The sequence below is a fragment of the Mastigoproctus giganteus genome, chromosome 5 (genome assembly GCF_048544385.1).
Source record: "Mastigoproctus giganteus isolate SK-2022 chromosome 5, ASM4854438v1, whole genome shotgun sequence".
Taxonomy (NCBI): Eukaryota; Metazoa; Arthropoda; class Arachnida; order Uropygi; family Thelyphonidae; genus Mastigoproctus; species Mastigoproctus giganteus.
Genome location: NC_143579.1, coordinates 38,996,767 through 39,013,451, shown reverse-complemented (window position 1 = coordinate 39,013,451; position 16,685 = coordinate 38,996,767). Strand labels below are relative to the sequence as shown.

The following is a 16,685-nucleotide window of genomic DNA, read 5'->3' as shown; positions in this document are numbered from 1 at the left end:
ATCTGTGGTCGAATGCAGCTCAGTGTTTTGTTCACTTCATACAGAATATGTGAGTTGTCTGCATACGCCTTCTCTTCGAGAAAAATCCATATTACACACCGCACTAATATATGCTGCTTTACTTCTCAAATACGATGTATTATTAATCGATAACCCTATATAAATCTTGTACTTTTTTCTGGGCAGTGTATATAACAGAAAAAAAACCATGTGATGCACGTGACGAATGATAAAATAGAACTGTTCGGTACTCGGTAGTTTAACACACAGAATTTTAATGCCTCGTGGTATTAACCTTAATATATTCAGCCTGAACATTTCACTTCATTTAACAGATGTCCGCATACTACATTAGAATAAACGTAGCTCGCGCAGTCGGTGATAGATTACTTTAAGCAGATGCTAACTTTAACGAAACATAAACGCCCATTACAATAAAATGATGCTCTGAACACGCTTTATCAGTAACTATAATGTCATGATCCATATGCAACTGGCTATTCCCTGGCTATTCCAACCAACGAATACCTAACGTTGGTTGGAATACCGAATGGGAAGCTAATATTAAGCTATCTGCACCTGCTCAGTTATATTAGGAGAACAATAGAAACTCGTATTCCATAACAGCTGCGTTTAGCAATTTGTCGAATTAATTATTCATGCAGTAGATATTGATTTTCTCATTATATCCATACAATTGTGAAGCTCAAAAAAACGTGTAAGGCTCTGCTGCTATGCAAAGAAGCAACATTTCAAGGGGCAACGAATCTACTGTTTAGAATAAAAGTCAACTGTTGCATGTTTTGTGCAAAACAGCTGAAGATAACCTTCTCTAAAATTTAAAACAAATTCAGTAAACGAAAAAAAAATGTCTTTCATAGCCAATTCGGATCGAAGCTACAATTGTTCGGCTTCAGATCAACGTCCGCGTATCGAGGAGCAATCCAAAACCGCCATCTCTTATAACCATGTGAGGCCAAGTAAATAGCACCATCCAGCGTGCTACAGTTACTATTGTGCGCACGAGCAAACGTAGCTGCGGCCCTCCTACGCACACCACCACCGTCCGTGACGTCTCGTCGATACACTGTGACCTTCAGAAGACAAGTAGATTTTTGCACAAAATGTAAGTAATGTTCACATTTTTTCGCTTTGTGATACGCTTTTCGGATTGTTTTTGTTTGAAGGTATTGGTCGCTGACAAAGTGATGGTGAAGTTACTCGCTAGACCGGTTTACTCTTTCCACTGATTTGTTTATGGTTTCAGCATTGACAGCTGCTTGGCCACGGATAAGGTGCCGTGAGGGTGTTCCACGGTGGTTTCTAGCAGACGATACCCCAGCGTGACATTTAAGTGCATCTTCTGTCTTTCGCTTCCTTTTATGTTTAGGGCGGAGAGAAAGAACGAAATAGTTTTTCCTGTCAGTTTGTGTTGATACACGCTTAACAAGTTTCCATATGTTGCTAATAGATAGCGAGTTGAGTTTGACGTCATTACTGGAATAATTAATGAACACGCTGTAAGATTTTAATTAGTATTAATTATCTGAGTTTAGTTAAGATCATCGTTGTTATGTACGATTTGAGTTATACTTCAAAACGGAAAAATTCTGTGATTGAATGAAGGTGGTAACCAACAGGATTTTGCCAGTTAGTCATAGACATATTGTTTGACGGTACGCTGGATCGATTATCTATTGTTATTCTGTTTCATCCACATTCTCCATTCTTCTTAATGCAGACAGTTGGTAAGATTTCTTATTAATTATACTGTTCTGGTGGTATTTCATATTTTCTTTATTTACCAGTTATCATTTAGCCATTAGTACTGCAAATTTAGTACTAAACTTCCTAAATCTTTATTTGCTGATATTAATTTTAGAATTTATGCCAATCCCGTCTCATCCCCTTTCTATCTATATCTCTTTATTTTTATCTCTCCATCTATTTCTCTTGTTTTCTTTCTCTTCCTCTTTCTCCATCTCTTTATCCTTGCAGCGCTCTCTCTCAATGTCTTTATCCCTGTCTCTCTCTCTCTATCTATCTATTTCTCTTCTTGCTTTCTCTGTCTCTTTTCTCTCTCTCCATATATTTCTCTTTCAGCTTCGCTCTCCATCTATTTCCCTGTTTTATTTTATCCTGTTTCTTTCTATCTCACGTTTCCATTCTCTTTTTCCATCCATCTCACTTTTTTCTCTATCTGTCTTTCTCTCTCCCTCTGCAACTGCCTCTCTCTCGCTCGCTAGCCCATATGCTCTTTCTCCTTTTCTCTCTGTCTCTTTCTTTCTCTCTCATTCTGACTATTTCTAACTTTTCTAGCTAAATCTTGAAATCCCATCTATGAGTCATCATGCTCTCTATAAGTCACTGGTGCACTACTTTACAGGCAATATTTAACATCGCATTCAATACATCCAAGGGATTTATTCCATTATTAATAAGTTAATAGTTCGATAAAAAAAGTTCACATTTAAAATATGAATATATTTTAAATGTTCACTGGGCTTAAGCGCATTAATGCAGAAAACAATTTTATTGACTGTTCAATCAATATTTCAGAATAAAAAAATCGACTGAAGGGACTTAAATCAAAGGTACAAAAAGAAATAAAAAAGAAAGACAGAAAAGAATGCCTCTAGCAGACGATGATCCGAACACGGTCAGCCAATGGTGGATAACGACCAGACTGCAGCCGATGCAACATCAATCTTGTTTTCTCTCTTCCAAAATGATCCACATTTACCGATAGAGTCAGAAAGAAGCTCTTGATTAAGAAAGTCGCCACCAAATTTAATGATGGTTTCTGACGTCAAGCGAACTGTAAGAAAATTCCGTACAATACTTAAAGGGGATGATAAGTGCCTCTATTGTATCGCACGAGCGTCCGGAGCTTCTCTGACCAAACTAGTTAAAGGCAAAAGCTAACAAGGAACAACGCATTAAATGATGTATTAAATAGAGAAGTCTTTAAAACTAAAAATGACATCTTTCGAGTTTTTTGAGAAAGTTTTTAAGTGAAGAGGATTCATTTTCATTTTTAAAAATATAAATATACTCCTGGTTTTATACTTAATGGGGTATTTGGGGGATGCGATGCTGTTCTTCCGAAACCAGCTGTTTGGATCGCTTTAAGGTCTCTTCAAGAACATTACTCTTCTGTGTAAGTCATTTGTAGATATCCAAATAAATCAATATTTGTGTTATCACTTTTTAAGATGGCAGCGACTCTTTCAAATTGTATCGCCGTTGAAGGGCAAATGTTATTCGAATTGTTGCAATAGGACCTCTAGGAGCAACACCAATATTTATCAGTTTATGATCAATTGCATATCAACCAGAAATGAGGTCAAGAAGGGGTGGCTGTCTAACAGCAGGAATAATTCCGCATTAAAAGAGATCTTATTGCTAGGCTGGCAACGAAGCATTTAGGAATTAAAACTTAAAACCCTTACTATGTATGTTATAAAATTCTTAACACTGCTTGATTTTTTGCATGTTTGGACCACTTAAAGATATATTTGAGAGATGCAGAAGTTTAAATTCGTCACATTCACGCTCTCGTGAAATGAAGCTATATTTTGTACCAATTAAAACTATTAGATGACATTTTAGGATAGCATGATGGATTTTTCATATTATAACCCACGTCCTTATCATAATTTACCGTTTTAAAAGGATGGTTGGACGACCATTAATCACTGAGAAACAGGAAATTTTTAGAATAGTTTACAAGTTCACATTCGATGGATTTTTCTATTACTTTAGAAGTAGTCGCAGTAAAACCAGTAAGATGCCATCTGACCTTATCATTAAAGTAAGAGGAGAGTTTCCTCTGTTAAACTTTTCAAACTCAATTTTATATTTATTAAAAAACCGTTTGCAATCTCTTTTGTGATTGAGTACGAAACTGATGAAAATACTTATGTTAGATAGTGTATATATCCTTGTACCGAAGAGCCGGTCTCGAATGTTTGTTGGAAAATCAAACTTTAGATGAAAGACGGATTTCTAAAGCCGATTTTGTAATTAATGTTTTCGGTCTCTCAAGGACAGTTCATGTCCTTGATGAAATCAGCCAATTTCAGTATAAAAGATTAAATTTGTATCGTGGGAAATTATTTTACGCTCCCTCCTCAGGAAAAATATCCACGATCTCCTTTTTTTTGAGGTCTAAATTCTTTTTATAAATTCTATAATCTTAAAAGAGCAGTTGAAATACGCAATGAAAGCAGTTTAAACAAATAGCCATTTCTAAGGGTGGCATTATTAACTTGCTTTTCTTTTACTTTCCAGGTCAGCGTCAGAGGGAGAAGATGCTCAACTCCAACCACAGGAACCCAACCCTCAACATCAAACCGCGCATAAAAGGTTTCAACAACAGCAGGCCCAAGTTGAGCAGGTAGGCACGTTAGAACTTCAGCGAAAGATATCCATGCAAGGGCCTTTCAAAATTGCACTGAAAAATGCAAGAGCATATTCTACAGCTAAAATTAAGAAAGGAAAGTTCCTCCAAAATATGATTTCTCAACTCGATTTGGGTCATAATACGCGTAGAATCACAGCACAAGACAGTAATTGTACGATTCATGCAGTAGAACAATATTATTCATGTCGGTGTTGGAACTTTATATTGTTTAAAGCCGGGATTGGAACTTTATATTGTTTAAAGCCGGGATTGGAACTTTATATTGTTTAAAGCTGGTGTTGGAACTTTATATTCTTTAAAGCCAGTTTTACACTGTCATATTTTTATGACATAAATTTGACCATTAAATGTCCATTTGACCATTGCTATTTTTACACGGTTTCGTAATTTATGATTAATATTTGATATCTCGAAAATAAATACCTTCGAAGCACATTTTATGGGAATGTTTTTCTATTTTAGCTGTAAAATATGCTCCCAGAATTATTCCAGTTTGAAATAACATGGATATTAAATGAGTTAATTTCATTATTTGTGCTATAAAATACTCCTGTGCTCATAGATACTGCAAATCAATTTTTTTTTAAATCGAACTGTAAGCATAAGATTTATAATTGAGAGGATGGTGCTTATAATATTATTAATACTGTATACAGTATGGAAGACTTATTTCAGGAACGATATCAATCAGCTTGGTAGAAAAGGCAAGAAGTCTAGTTGTGGATAAAAGGAGATATTCTTACGAGAAGAGAATCCAGTTGTGTAGGCTGCAGGGTTTGAAAACTAGACTTGCACATGAGGATCTGATTAGGGTGCTTAATGCCTTAAAATTATTGTGATTATTATTATGATTTCAATTTGCCTCTAATTTATTGGAGTAAATGGGAAGGAAACTCGACATGGGGAACAAAATTTTTAAATCAACTAGATGACTGTTATTTCTATCAACATGTCACTAGAGAAAAGAATATCCTAGACCTCATCATCACACATGAATCAGAAGACATAACAGGACTGACAGTAGAGGAACCGGTAGCAGAAAGTGATCACGGAGTTCTACGGTGGATGATGATGATGAGAGAGGTAGCAGAAGTAAAAGGCAAAGGAATGGGTTTTAATTTCAGAAAAGGAAATTACGATGCCTTAAGGTAGTACATGGCCTCTATTAACTGGGTAGACATCGCGCAGAGAATGAATACAATTGAACTGTGGTACGCTTTTAAAACATTAATCACAGATGCCTTGAATGCGTATATACCATTAAAAAATACTCCACGAGGAGGGTTCCAAGTTGGTTGAATAGAGAAGTTGCCACATTACTTGAGCAGAAAAAGGTGGCCTGGAAAGGTTACAGAGCAATAAAAAGTACTGACGCCTATAACAGCTACAAGGTGATGTGTAATAGAGCCACAGAAAAGGTTCGACAGGCAAAGGCAGTTTATGAGAAAGCACTAGCAAACAGAGCAAAGAGGGGGGATAAGGAATTCTTCACATATATAAATGCCAAGAGGAGCAGGACAAACCAGATCGGACCTTTACGTAAGGGAAAGGGGATAGTAATAAATACATCAGCTGCCGTTGCAGATGAACTCAACAGTTACTTTGCATCGATATTTACAAATGAAAAGCCTTTTGTGGCGATGGGAAATTGTGGGAGCGAAGTTGAAAAATGTGTAATTCAGGATGTTGAAATTTCGCAAGATTATTTAATGAAAAAACTTTCGAGCCTACAGACCAGTAAGGCTCCTGGAGTTGATGGAATATACCCAATACTCTTAAGAGAGGCGGCAAGCGAGTGCATTGAACCATTGAGGCTAATTATGCGAGCATCACTAGACTCTGGGGAGACTCCCTTGGATTGGAAAAGTGCCCATGTATCTTCCGTACATAAGGGTGGCTCTAAGAGTGAAGTGGAAAATTATCGACCTGTCAGTCTGACTTCAGCGGTAGGGAAAATCATGGAGGCAATGATCAAGGGTGGAATTCAGGATCATTTGGATCGAAATTCTCAAGGATACTCCGCATGGTTTTGTAAAGGGAAAATCATGTTTAACAAATCTGGTTCGCTATTTCGAAAGGGTCACTCACGAGCTGGATTTAGGGAATAATTTCGACATTGTTTATTTAGATTTCAGCAAAGCTTTTGACTCAGTCCCACATGAGCGGTTGCTTTATAAGGTGGAACAGGTTGGAATCACTGGGAAAATCCTTGGATGGATAGCAGGATGGCTTCAGGGCAGGAGGCAGAGGGTTGTGATAAATGGCTATTCCTCAGATTGGGTTGATGTAAGAAGTGGGGTTCCCCAAGGATCGGTATTAGGACCACTGTTGTTTTTAATTTTCATAAACGACATCGATGAAGGGATAGAGGGCGTGATGTCTAAATTTGCAGATGATGTTAAAATTGGTAGAGTAGTTAATGATCACTGTCAAGCTGAGCTTCTTCAGAGAGACCTAGATAGACTTCAGGAATGTCAGAAAAATGGCAGCTATGCTTTAATCCAACAAAGTGTAAGGTATTACACCTGGGAAACAGTAATCCCAAAAAAAACGTATTCACTTGGTGGAGTTCAACTAAACCCAGTACTGGAGGAAAGGGACTTGGGTGTTACGATACGGTCAGACATGAAATTCTCTGAGCATTGTAAACAGGTTGCAAGGAAGGCCCATGGTGTCCTATCGATGATCTATCGAACTTTTGAAAGTAGAGATAGGGACGTGATAATCCCATTATCACGGCTTATGTTAGACCATACTTGGAATCCTGTGTTCAAGTATGGAGACCGCACCTAAAGAAAGACATCGAGCTTCTTGAAAGGGTGCAAAGAAGGGTAACTCGCCTGGTGAGATCTGCAAAAGGGCGTCCATATGAAGAAAGACTTCGAATATGTGTGTTGCAGAGTTTGGAAGCTAGACACTTTAGAGGAGATTTGATTGAGGTGTTTAAGGCTCTGAGAGGCATCAGTAAAATGAATGAGGACAAAATTTTCAAGATTATAAATGATCTTTAAATGAACTAGGTGACATAAATTCAAGTAACGGGGGAAATGTTTAGATTGGACTGCAGGAAGTTTTATTTTAGCCAGCGAGTTATAAATTACTGGAATAAGTTGCCTACATGGGTGGTAGAGGCTGACAGTTTGGGGAAATTCAAATGTCATCTGGATAGTACCTTCGGGTCAGGGAAGCGCATAGGATGATTGGTTTAATTTCCTTTTCTTTTATTAATTATTATTATTTATATATTTATTTATTTTTTATCATTGTTCTATTCGCGGGTTTTGTTTTGTTTTTTTTTTTTTTTTTGGCTGGTGCAGCATAAGCCATAGGCTTTCTTGCACCATGCGGCCATTACTAATACTAATACTAAAAGGGTTGCAAAACCATTTTAAGGGATTGGACCTTTTTTGCATTAAGTTGGCTTCCTTTTTTTGTCAAGGAAAAGTGAGTAAATTTCATGATGAGGACACATTTCCTCTTTTCATAGTGGGAATCGATTTAAGAAATAAAAATTGTAAAGTTATTTTTATGGTGACACTAAATAGACACAAGGGGTAGACAAAATAATGGAATGGCAGGAAACCGAAGCTGACTGAAAGAGACTACCACACACACACTGAAAAGGGATTATAGCCCGAAAACATAAAACTACTGCCTCAAACATAACTGCAGAACTTAATGTAATAAATTAATGTAATGTAAAGTCTCTGCAATCCATTTTCTAGAAAAACAGTTGGGTGAGAACGTCATAAAGCTGAAATTTATTGAAGAACCATTATTGCCAAGCCACTCGTTACTGAAAGAGGATGCAATAGTGTAAGGAGCACAAAAAAGCTCGACACTTTATGGTTGGAAACGTCGTATTTTCAGACGAATCATCATTCACTTTGAGAGATCGCGGAGATCCCAACATAACGGAGACTTTACCTTTGCCGAATGCCAAAAGAATTGCACCAGCCTGACTGTCTTGTGTCAACCGTTAAATATGGAGGAGGATCAACAATGTGTTGGGCAGCAATATTTTGATATTCTTTAGATCATATCATCACCCCGAAAGGACAAAGTACTGCCACTGATTAACCATAATATTCTGAGTGACCAGGTTCATCCCATGGCACAAAAATTGTTTCCCACAAACGATTCCATGTTTCAAGATGATAATGCTCCAATACGCATAGCCAGATGTGTCCATCTTGGTTTATTAAGGAACATGGAACTAAGGCTAATGAATCTCCCATAGCCTAAATAAACATCAGGCTTAAACATTATGGAGCCTCTGTGGGCATATTTGGAGAGGAAAGTGAGAAGCAGATTTCCTCTACCTTCATCACAAAAAGAGCGTTCCTCCATGAAGAATGGTCCAGTATTAAAACAGTTCAATGGCCCTTCTTTAAATTGTTCAAGATTTATTGGACTCTATTCCACGTAAAATGCACGCTCTTTAAAAGCAAAGGATGGTCCAACGCCATATTAGTGAATAATTGTAACTTTTATCATAGGTGTTCCCATTATTTTATCCACCCCTTATAGTACTTTAGCACCATATATGAGTTGACGAAAATTTTGATATTCTTAATAATGATTATGTCTGCTTTGTTGTAAAGGAAATATCTCTCTTAAACAAATATGATATGAGATGCATAAAAAATTATATGCATACGAACCTTTGTATTAAGACAGTCACAGACAGAAGAAATTCAAATATATGCAAAGAGAACTGTGACGTGTTGCCTCATCGAGTATAAAGACTGCACAGGCTGTTTTACTGACGTAATCTGAAGGCAGAATGGGGAAAACGTTTCATATATCAGGGTAACAGGGAATAGGCATAGGAGCATGTATGCTTGCATGTATACCAATGCTAGAAGTATAGTAAATAAATTTGATGAATTTGAAGTGTTGGTCAAAACATCAAAGGCGGATATTGTTGGGATAGCAGAGACGTGGTGTCACAAAGATATAAGGAATGCAGAACTGGAATTTGGGGAGTACAATGTGTACAGAAAGGATAGACAGGACAGAAAGGGAGGGGGTGTTATGCTGTTAATTAAGAAAAACATAAAATCAAAGGAAGTGCACCCAGTTAATATAGATGAACAGTGCACTCTTGAGTCAGTTTGGTGTGAGATAAGCACTGCGAAAGGAAAAATAAGAGTAGGAGTGTGTTATAGGCCTAATGACTCGAATGAGTACAATGAACAATTGTACAGAGAAATAGAGTGGGCCAGTAAATCAGAATGTCTTATAATGGGGGATTTTAACTTCCCAGATATTGACTGGAACTTGTGGGTTGGTCACTCACACACCAGTCAAACTTTTGTGGATTTATTGGATGATTGTTTTCTGCAGCAGCATGTTCGAGAGGCAACCAGAGAAAGTAACACTCTTGATCTGGTTATCAGCAGTGATCATTCGTGTATTAAGAATTTGTAGATAAAGGAACCACTAGGTGGCAGTGATCACAGTGTGCTGAAGTGGGATTTACTCAAAGAGGTAACTACCGTCAGGGGTAAAGGAAAGGGTTTTTGCTTCCGTAAAGGGGAGTACAGTGGTCTCAGACAGTTTTTAAATTCTGTACAGTGGGATCGACTGACGATGTTACAAACAGTAAATTCTAAGTGGGAAGCATTCAAAGAATTAATCGTGGAAGCTACTAGACTTTTCATACCTATTAAGAAATATTGTTCAAGGTTTAGGCCTAAATGGTTATCAAATGAACTAATGAGACTCGTGACAGAGAAGAAAAATGCATGGGATGCATATAAATTATCAGGTGACGCAGAAGCCTGTGGCAGATATAAGCTAGTCTGTAATCAGGTCACAAAGGAGGTTCGGCAGGCGAAGGCGGATTACGAGAAATCTTTGGCAAAAGATGCTAAGAAAAACAGCAAGGATTTCTTTACTTATATAAACTCTAAAAGGAAGGGGATGAATATGATTGGACCACTTGACATCGATGGTTCGACTGTTGATGATCCTGCTCAGATAGCAAACAAACTGAATGAGTATTTTGCATCTACATTCACACGTGAGGAATTATTACAGATTGAAAATGGAAGAAGGTTATCAAATTGTAGCAGTGTGCTTAATGATTTTGTAATAACTGAGAGCAAAGTGGAGGAGAAATTGTTGAAGTTAAACATAAGAAAGGCACCTGGGGTGGATGGGATCTATCCAGTTATTTTAAAGGAGGCGGCAAAGCAACTAAGCAAACCCTTAGCCATAATTATGAGAGCATCCTTGGACTCAGGGGAGGTTCCCACGGACTGGAGATGTGCAAATGTGTCCCCAATTCACAAAGGTGGATCGAAGGGTGACACGAGTAATTACAGACCAGTTAGTTTAACTTCTGTTCCGGGTAAAATAATGGAGTTGCTGGTTAAAGATGCATTGCAGGATCATCTAGACAAGACTGCAGCGATAACTCAAACACAGCATGGGTTTGTTAAGGGAAAGTCTTGTCTGACAAATTTGATTGGTTATTATGATGTGGTCACAAAGGAACTGGATGCAAAAAATAATTTTGATATCATATACTTGGATTTCAGGAAAGCTTTTGACACTGTTGCGCATGGAAGACTACTGTACAAATTGGAGCAGAATGGTATTAAGGGTAAGTTGCTACAATGGATAAAAGGATGGTTAAGTGGGAGAAGACAGAGGGTGGTAATCAATGGGTGCTGCTCTTCGTGGACTAATGTTATTAGTGGAGTCCCACAGGGTTCGGTGTTGGGTCCACTGTTGTTTTGTATATTTATCAATGATATTGATGAAGGTATATCAGGCTTAATGTCGAAGTTTGCAGATGACACAAAGGTTGGCAGGGTTGTTAATGACAGTAATGGCAGTGTGCTACTGCAACAGGATCTAGATAATTTGGGCAGATGGGCTAAGAAGTGGCAACTGAAGTTTAACCTTGACAAATGCAAAGTACTGCATATGGGTAGAAATAACCCCAGAGAAACGTACCAACTGTGTGGTATTACACTTAAGGTGGTAGAAAATGAAAAAGACCTGGGAGTAATTGTGCAGTCAGATATGAAGTTTTCTGAGCAGTGCAGACAGGCTGCTAGGGCGGGTCATGGGGTTTTGTCAATGATATATAGGAATTTTGCTAGCAGGGAAAAGGAGGTGATTGTCCCTCTGTATAAGGCAATGGTCAGGCCACGCCTTGAGTACTGCGTACAGGTCTGGAGGCCTCATTTTAGGAAGGATGTAGATTTGCTTGAGCGTGTACAGAGAAGAGCAACACGATTGGTGAGGGGAATGAAGGGATTCTCTTACCAAGAGAGGCTTAAGTTCTGCAAATTGCAGTGGCTGGAGACTAGGCACCTGCGCGGTGATCTGATTGAGGTCTATAAGGCCTTGAATGGGTTGAGCACGCTGAATTCTGATGGGATCCTTCCACTTGGTCAGATTACCAACCTACGGGGACATAAGTTCAAATTAAGAAAGGACAGATGTAGAATAGATGTGCGGAAATTTGCCTTTAGCCAGCGGGTGGTTAATTGCTGGAACAAACTTCCATCTGTCGTTGTAGAAGTTGATAGGTTAAATAAATTTAAGGAGGAACTGGACAGGCATTTGGAGGGAATGGTGTGATTTTTTTTTTTTTTTTTTTTTTTTTTTTTTTTTTGGCTGATGCTGCATAAGCTCCTACACTTGCTTTCTTGCATCATGTGCCACTACTACTACTACTACTACTACTTTGAAAAAGATCTTATCGTGGGTGTACGTTTAGCAGTGGCCACGATTCAAGAAACGAGAGACACATCTGGTTTCTCAAAAGCATCCATCTCTAATGTTTCTAATGAATGGAAAGCAAGCGGTATCTCCACATCTCAAAGGTGTAGATGGATCCTCACGTAGCGTCCTCCGGTCCTCACGTAGCGATGGACCCTGCTGCCTTGTTAAGACACTAAAGCATCTTGAGGTGGTATCGTGGTATGGGGCATGTTTTGTTGACACGCCTGTGTCCGTTGATACCGGTGGAAGGTCGAATATCATCCACGGAGTACCTAAATTTTGTATCAGATATACTGCGCCATGTAATGTTACACATAAGGTGATGGCCACTTTATGGATGACAATGCAACAACCTTGCTATCTACGTCTAAGAATGGTTCGGAGAACATAAAACATGCAAGGATTTTCATCGTTTTTCCTGGTGCGTATATTCACCCGACCTCAATCCTATTGAGATTGTGTCGGATATGCTGGAAAGAGCATTTTGAATTTTTATAAAGTGAATTTTATTTCTTGCAGTGGAATACAGTTTACTATTCTGTATTATTATCTTTATTATTAGTCAGCTAAACTAGTATTAATTAATAACTGGAGACGTTTGCGGATTCCATGTTAAATCCTATCATCAGGCCTAATTAAAAATAAGGAAACCCAGGATAATGTTAAAAGGGCAAAAAAATAATATTTTTATAAATAGTTTGCAATATTTAGAATTTATATTTAGAATATTTAGAAATTAGATTTAAAAAGGAGACCTTTCAAAGATCTCTGAGAAAAGAAAAATTGAAATAAAACAATTAAATAAACAGTATTAGTATTAGCAATGGCCACATGGTGCAAGGAAGCCACATGGTGCTTATGCTGCACCAGCCAAAAAAATAAAAATAACAAAAAAATAATAATAATAAAATAAAATAATATAATAATAAGAAAGAAAAATGAATTAATAAGAGAAAAGGAAATGGAAAACCTATGCATTTCCCTCCTCCTTTAGGTAATTATCTATCTGACCTTTGAATTTCCCCAGACTGTCAGCCTCTACCACACATGTAGGGAACTTATCCCAGTAATTTACAACTCGCTGGCTAAAATAAAACTTCCTGCAATCCAGTCTAAGCAACTCCTCTCGTAACTTGAAATTATGGCCACTAGTTCTATAATCATTTATAACTGTGAGAATTTCGTCCTTATTCATTTTGCTTACGCCTCTCAGAGCCTTAAACACCTCAATCAAGTCTCCTCTAAGGTGCCTAGTTTCCAAGCTCTGCAACCCATATAATCAGTCTTTTCTCATATGGACGCCCTTTTACTGACCTCACCAGGCAAATTACCCTTCTTTGGACCCTTTCAAGAAGAACAATGTCTTTCTTTAGGTGCGGTCTCCATGCTTGAACGCAGTGTTCCAAGTGTGGTCTAATAGCCTTGTATAATGGGATTCTGACATCCTTATGTCGACTAGCGATTGTTCGATAAACCATGGATAGGACACTATGGGCCCTCTTTTGCAACCAAAAAAAATATATATTATATTAGGGTTACGCGTAAATGATTACATAAACCCGTATTCGTGTCTGTAAATTGCGTGTGTTCTCTGGTCGATTTGCCGATTTTGTTGGACGAAAAAAATCCCAGTTTCTGAGGGAAAAACCTTGCTATCTACGCCTGAGACCGACTAATCCAACCACGGAGTGAAAAAAGTCCACTAAAGGTTCTCGCGTCATCGAGAACCTTTAGTGGGCTTTTTTTTTGCAACCAGTCTGCAATGCTCAGAGAACTTGATATCTGACCGTATCGTAACACCCAAGCCCCTTTCTTCCACTACCGGCTTTAGTTCAACTCCTCCACGTGTATAAGTTATTTTGGGGTTATTGTTCTCCAGGTGCAATACCTTACACTTTGCTGTATTAAAGCATAGCTGCCATATTTCTGACCATCTCTGAAATCTATCTAGGTCATTCTGAAGAAGCGCTGCTTGGCGGCAATCATTAACTACCCTACCAATCTTTACATCATCTGCAAATTTAGACATCGCGCGCTCTACCCCTTCATCGATGTCAAATATGAAAATCGAAAACAACAGTGGTCCTAATACTGATCCTTGGGGAATCCCAATTCTTACATCAACCCTATCTGAGGAATAACCATTTATCACAATCCTCTGCCTCCTGCCCTGAAGCCATCCAGCTATCCATCTAAGGATTTTCCCTGTGATTCCAACCTGTTCCAACTTATAAAGTAACCACTCATGTGGGATTGAGTCAAACATTTTGCTGAAATCCAAATAAACAACGTCGAAATTATTCCCAAAGTCCAGCTCTTGAGTGACCCTGTCGAAATAGCTGACCAGATTAGTTAAACATGATTTTCTCTTTACAAAAGCATGCTGAGTATCCTTCAGAATACCATTTCTATCGAAATGATCCTGAATTCCAACTTTGATCATTGTCTCCATGATTTTCCCTACTACTGATGGACTAAGGGGCCGGTAATTTCCCACTTCACTCTTAGAACTGTCCTTATGTATTGGAGATACACTAGCACTTTTCCAATCCAACGTAATCACTCCCGAGTCTAGTGATGCTGGCATAATTAGCCTCAATGGTTCAATGCACTCACTTGCCGCCTCCTATAAGATTATAGGGTATATGCCATCAACCCTAGGAGCCTTACCGTCCTGTAGGCTGGAAAGCTTTTTCATTAAATAAACATGTGAAATTCCGACATCATTAATTCCATTTTTTTTCAACTTAACTTCCATAATTTCTCATTGACATAAAGGGGTTTTCTTCTGTAAATATCGATGCAAAGTAACTGTTGAGTTCATCTGCAACTTCAGCTGGGGTATCTAATACTATCCCACATCTATTACATAAGCGTCCGATCTGGTTTGTTCTTCTCTTCTTGCATTTATATATGTGAAGAATTCCTTATTCCATCCCCGTGATCTTTTTGCCAGCGATTTCTCATAATCTGCCTTTGCCAGCCTAACCTTTTCTGTGGCACTATTATAGATCGATTTGTAGCTGTTATAGGCTTCGGTACTTTCTATTTCTCTCTAACTTTTCCATGCCGTCTTTGTCTGCTCATGTAATTTGGAAACTTTATTATTCATCCAACTTGGAATCGTCCTCGTGGAGTATTTTTTTAATGGTATATAAGCATTCGCGGCTTCTGTGATTAATGTTTTAAAGGTATACCATAGTTCAATTGTATTCGCTCCCTGTGAGATATCTACCCAGATAATAGAGGCCATACAACGTCTTAAGTCGTCGTAATTTCCTTTCCTGAAATTCCTTTGCCTTTCACTGCTGCTACCTCTCCCTTCGTCGTCCACCGTAGAACTCCGTGATCACTTCCTGCTACTGGTTCTGTACTGTCAGCCTATTATGTCATCTGGTTCATGGGTCATGATCAGGTCTGGAAAATTGCACACACATATACATTGTGACCTAATTCGCGGCATTTCTTCAGCATGGTCCTATATTTGTCTAACAAATCGTCAGATCGTGTAAGCTTAATGCCATTAGTCCCCGCATGAATAATAATATTCTCTTTCCCCCCCTTAAAATCTGACAGTCTGTTGGTGACATCATTAATAGTTGCTCCCGGCAGAGACATACCCTGGTTCTAGTCCACCTATCCTTATTAAAAAAAAAATATTTCCCGTTTCCCTGACAATGGAGTCTCCTAATAGAACTACGTCCTTCTGAACCAGAGTAGTTTGCACTTGTACTGGGGCCCGAATCGGGAGTGCATCACTTGGTAGGTTGCTAAAGTCTTGAGTCGCTGACGAGCTCCCATTTCCATTATTCTCGAGGGCAAGCACCCGTTTTTTCAGTGACTCAAATTGTTCTAGCAATTCACCAAATTGTAACTTAAGATCGGTGCAATTCTTACAATGGTGACAAAGAAAATAATCTCCAATTGAGCTAGGATTATCCACTAGGTTGACCTTGGAATACATGCCACAGGTTCTGCAAAGGATAAAATCATAACTCACCCAGAAATCGCCATCGGCTATTTCCGTATGAGTCATGGTACCCTTTGACGAATAACCATCATCAAATTTACTAATTATTAATAAAAGAAACTTTCAAAAAATGATATTTATAATATAAAAAATAAATCAAACTATTACGGGGAAAAAACGTATTAAAACAAACTTTACAATATACTAAAAAACCGTTGAAATCTTGCTCTACTTCACTAATCGTGCTTTAATCCCCTCTTATCTATGCTTCTTTAATGAAGAGCTGTAATTAGGAAGTCTGGCTGGCAACAGTAAAATAGGTATAATAGATACATAAAAGACCATTACCTTTATTTAAGAAAGCCATTAAAATCTGTGTTTAATAAAAGAAAATATTTCGTACATAATTTCTAAAATTGAGATTTAATTCAGTACAAATATTCACTGAGTTAAAGGTTACACTGGTGTGCAAAATTTAAGGACCAGTAAAGTTTTCACCTGTAGCTTCTCCTAGGAGTGGCCTGGATATGGGAAAAGCATACC

The 16,685-nt window shown here is 38.1% G+C and overlaps 1 protein-coding gene across 1 annotated transcript in view; it reads left to right on the top strand.

Annotated features, from left to right (window-relative positions):
* The first annotated feature begins 1,017 nt into the window (after window positions 1-1,017).
* The window catches only part of LOC150085317 (vesicle-associated membrane protein 3-like), a 36,871-nt gene continuing 21,203 nt past the window's right edge, over window positions 1,018-16,685 (top strand). Inside the window, exons 1-2 of the mRNA XM_090373151.1 lie at window positions 1,018-1,126; window positions 4,294-4,399. Of these exons, the coding sequence (XP_090229277.1) occupies window positions 1,125-1,126; window positions 4,294-4,399 (108 nt within the window). The 5' untranslated portion in view covers window positions 1,018-1,124. The remainder of the gene's footprint in view (window positions 1,127-4,293; window positions 4,400-16,685) is intronic.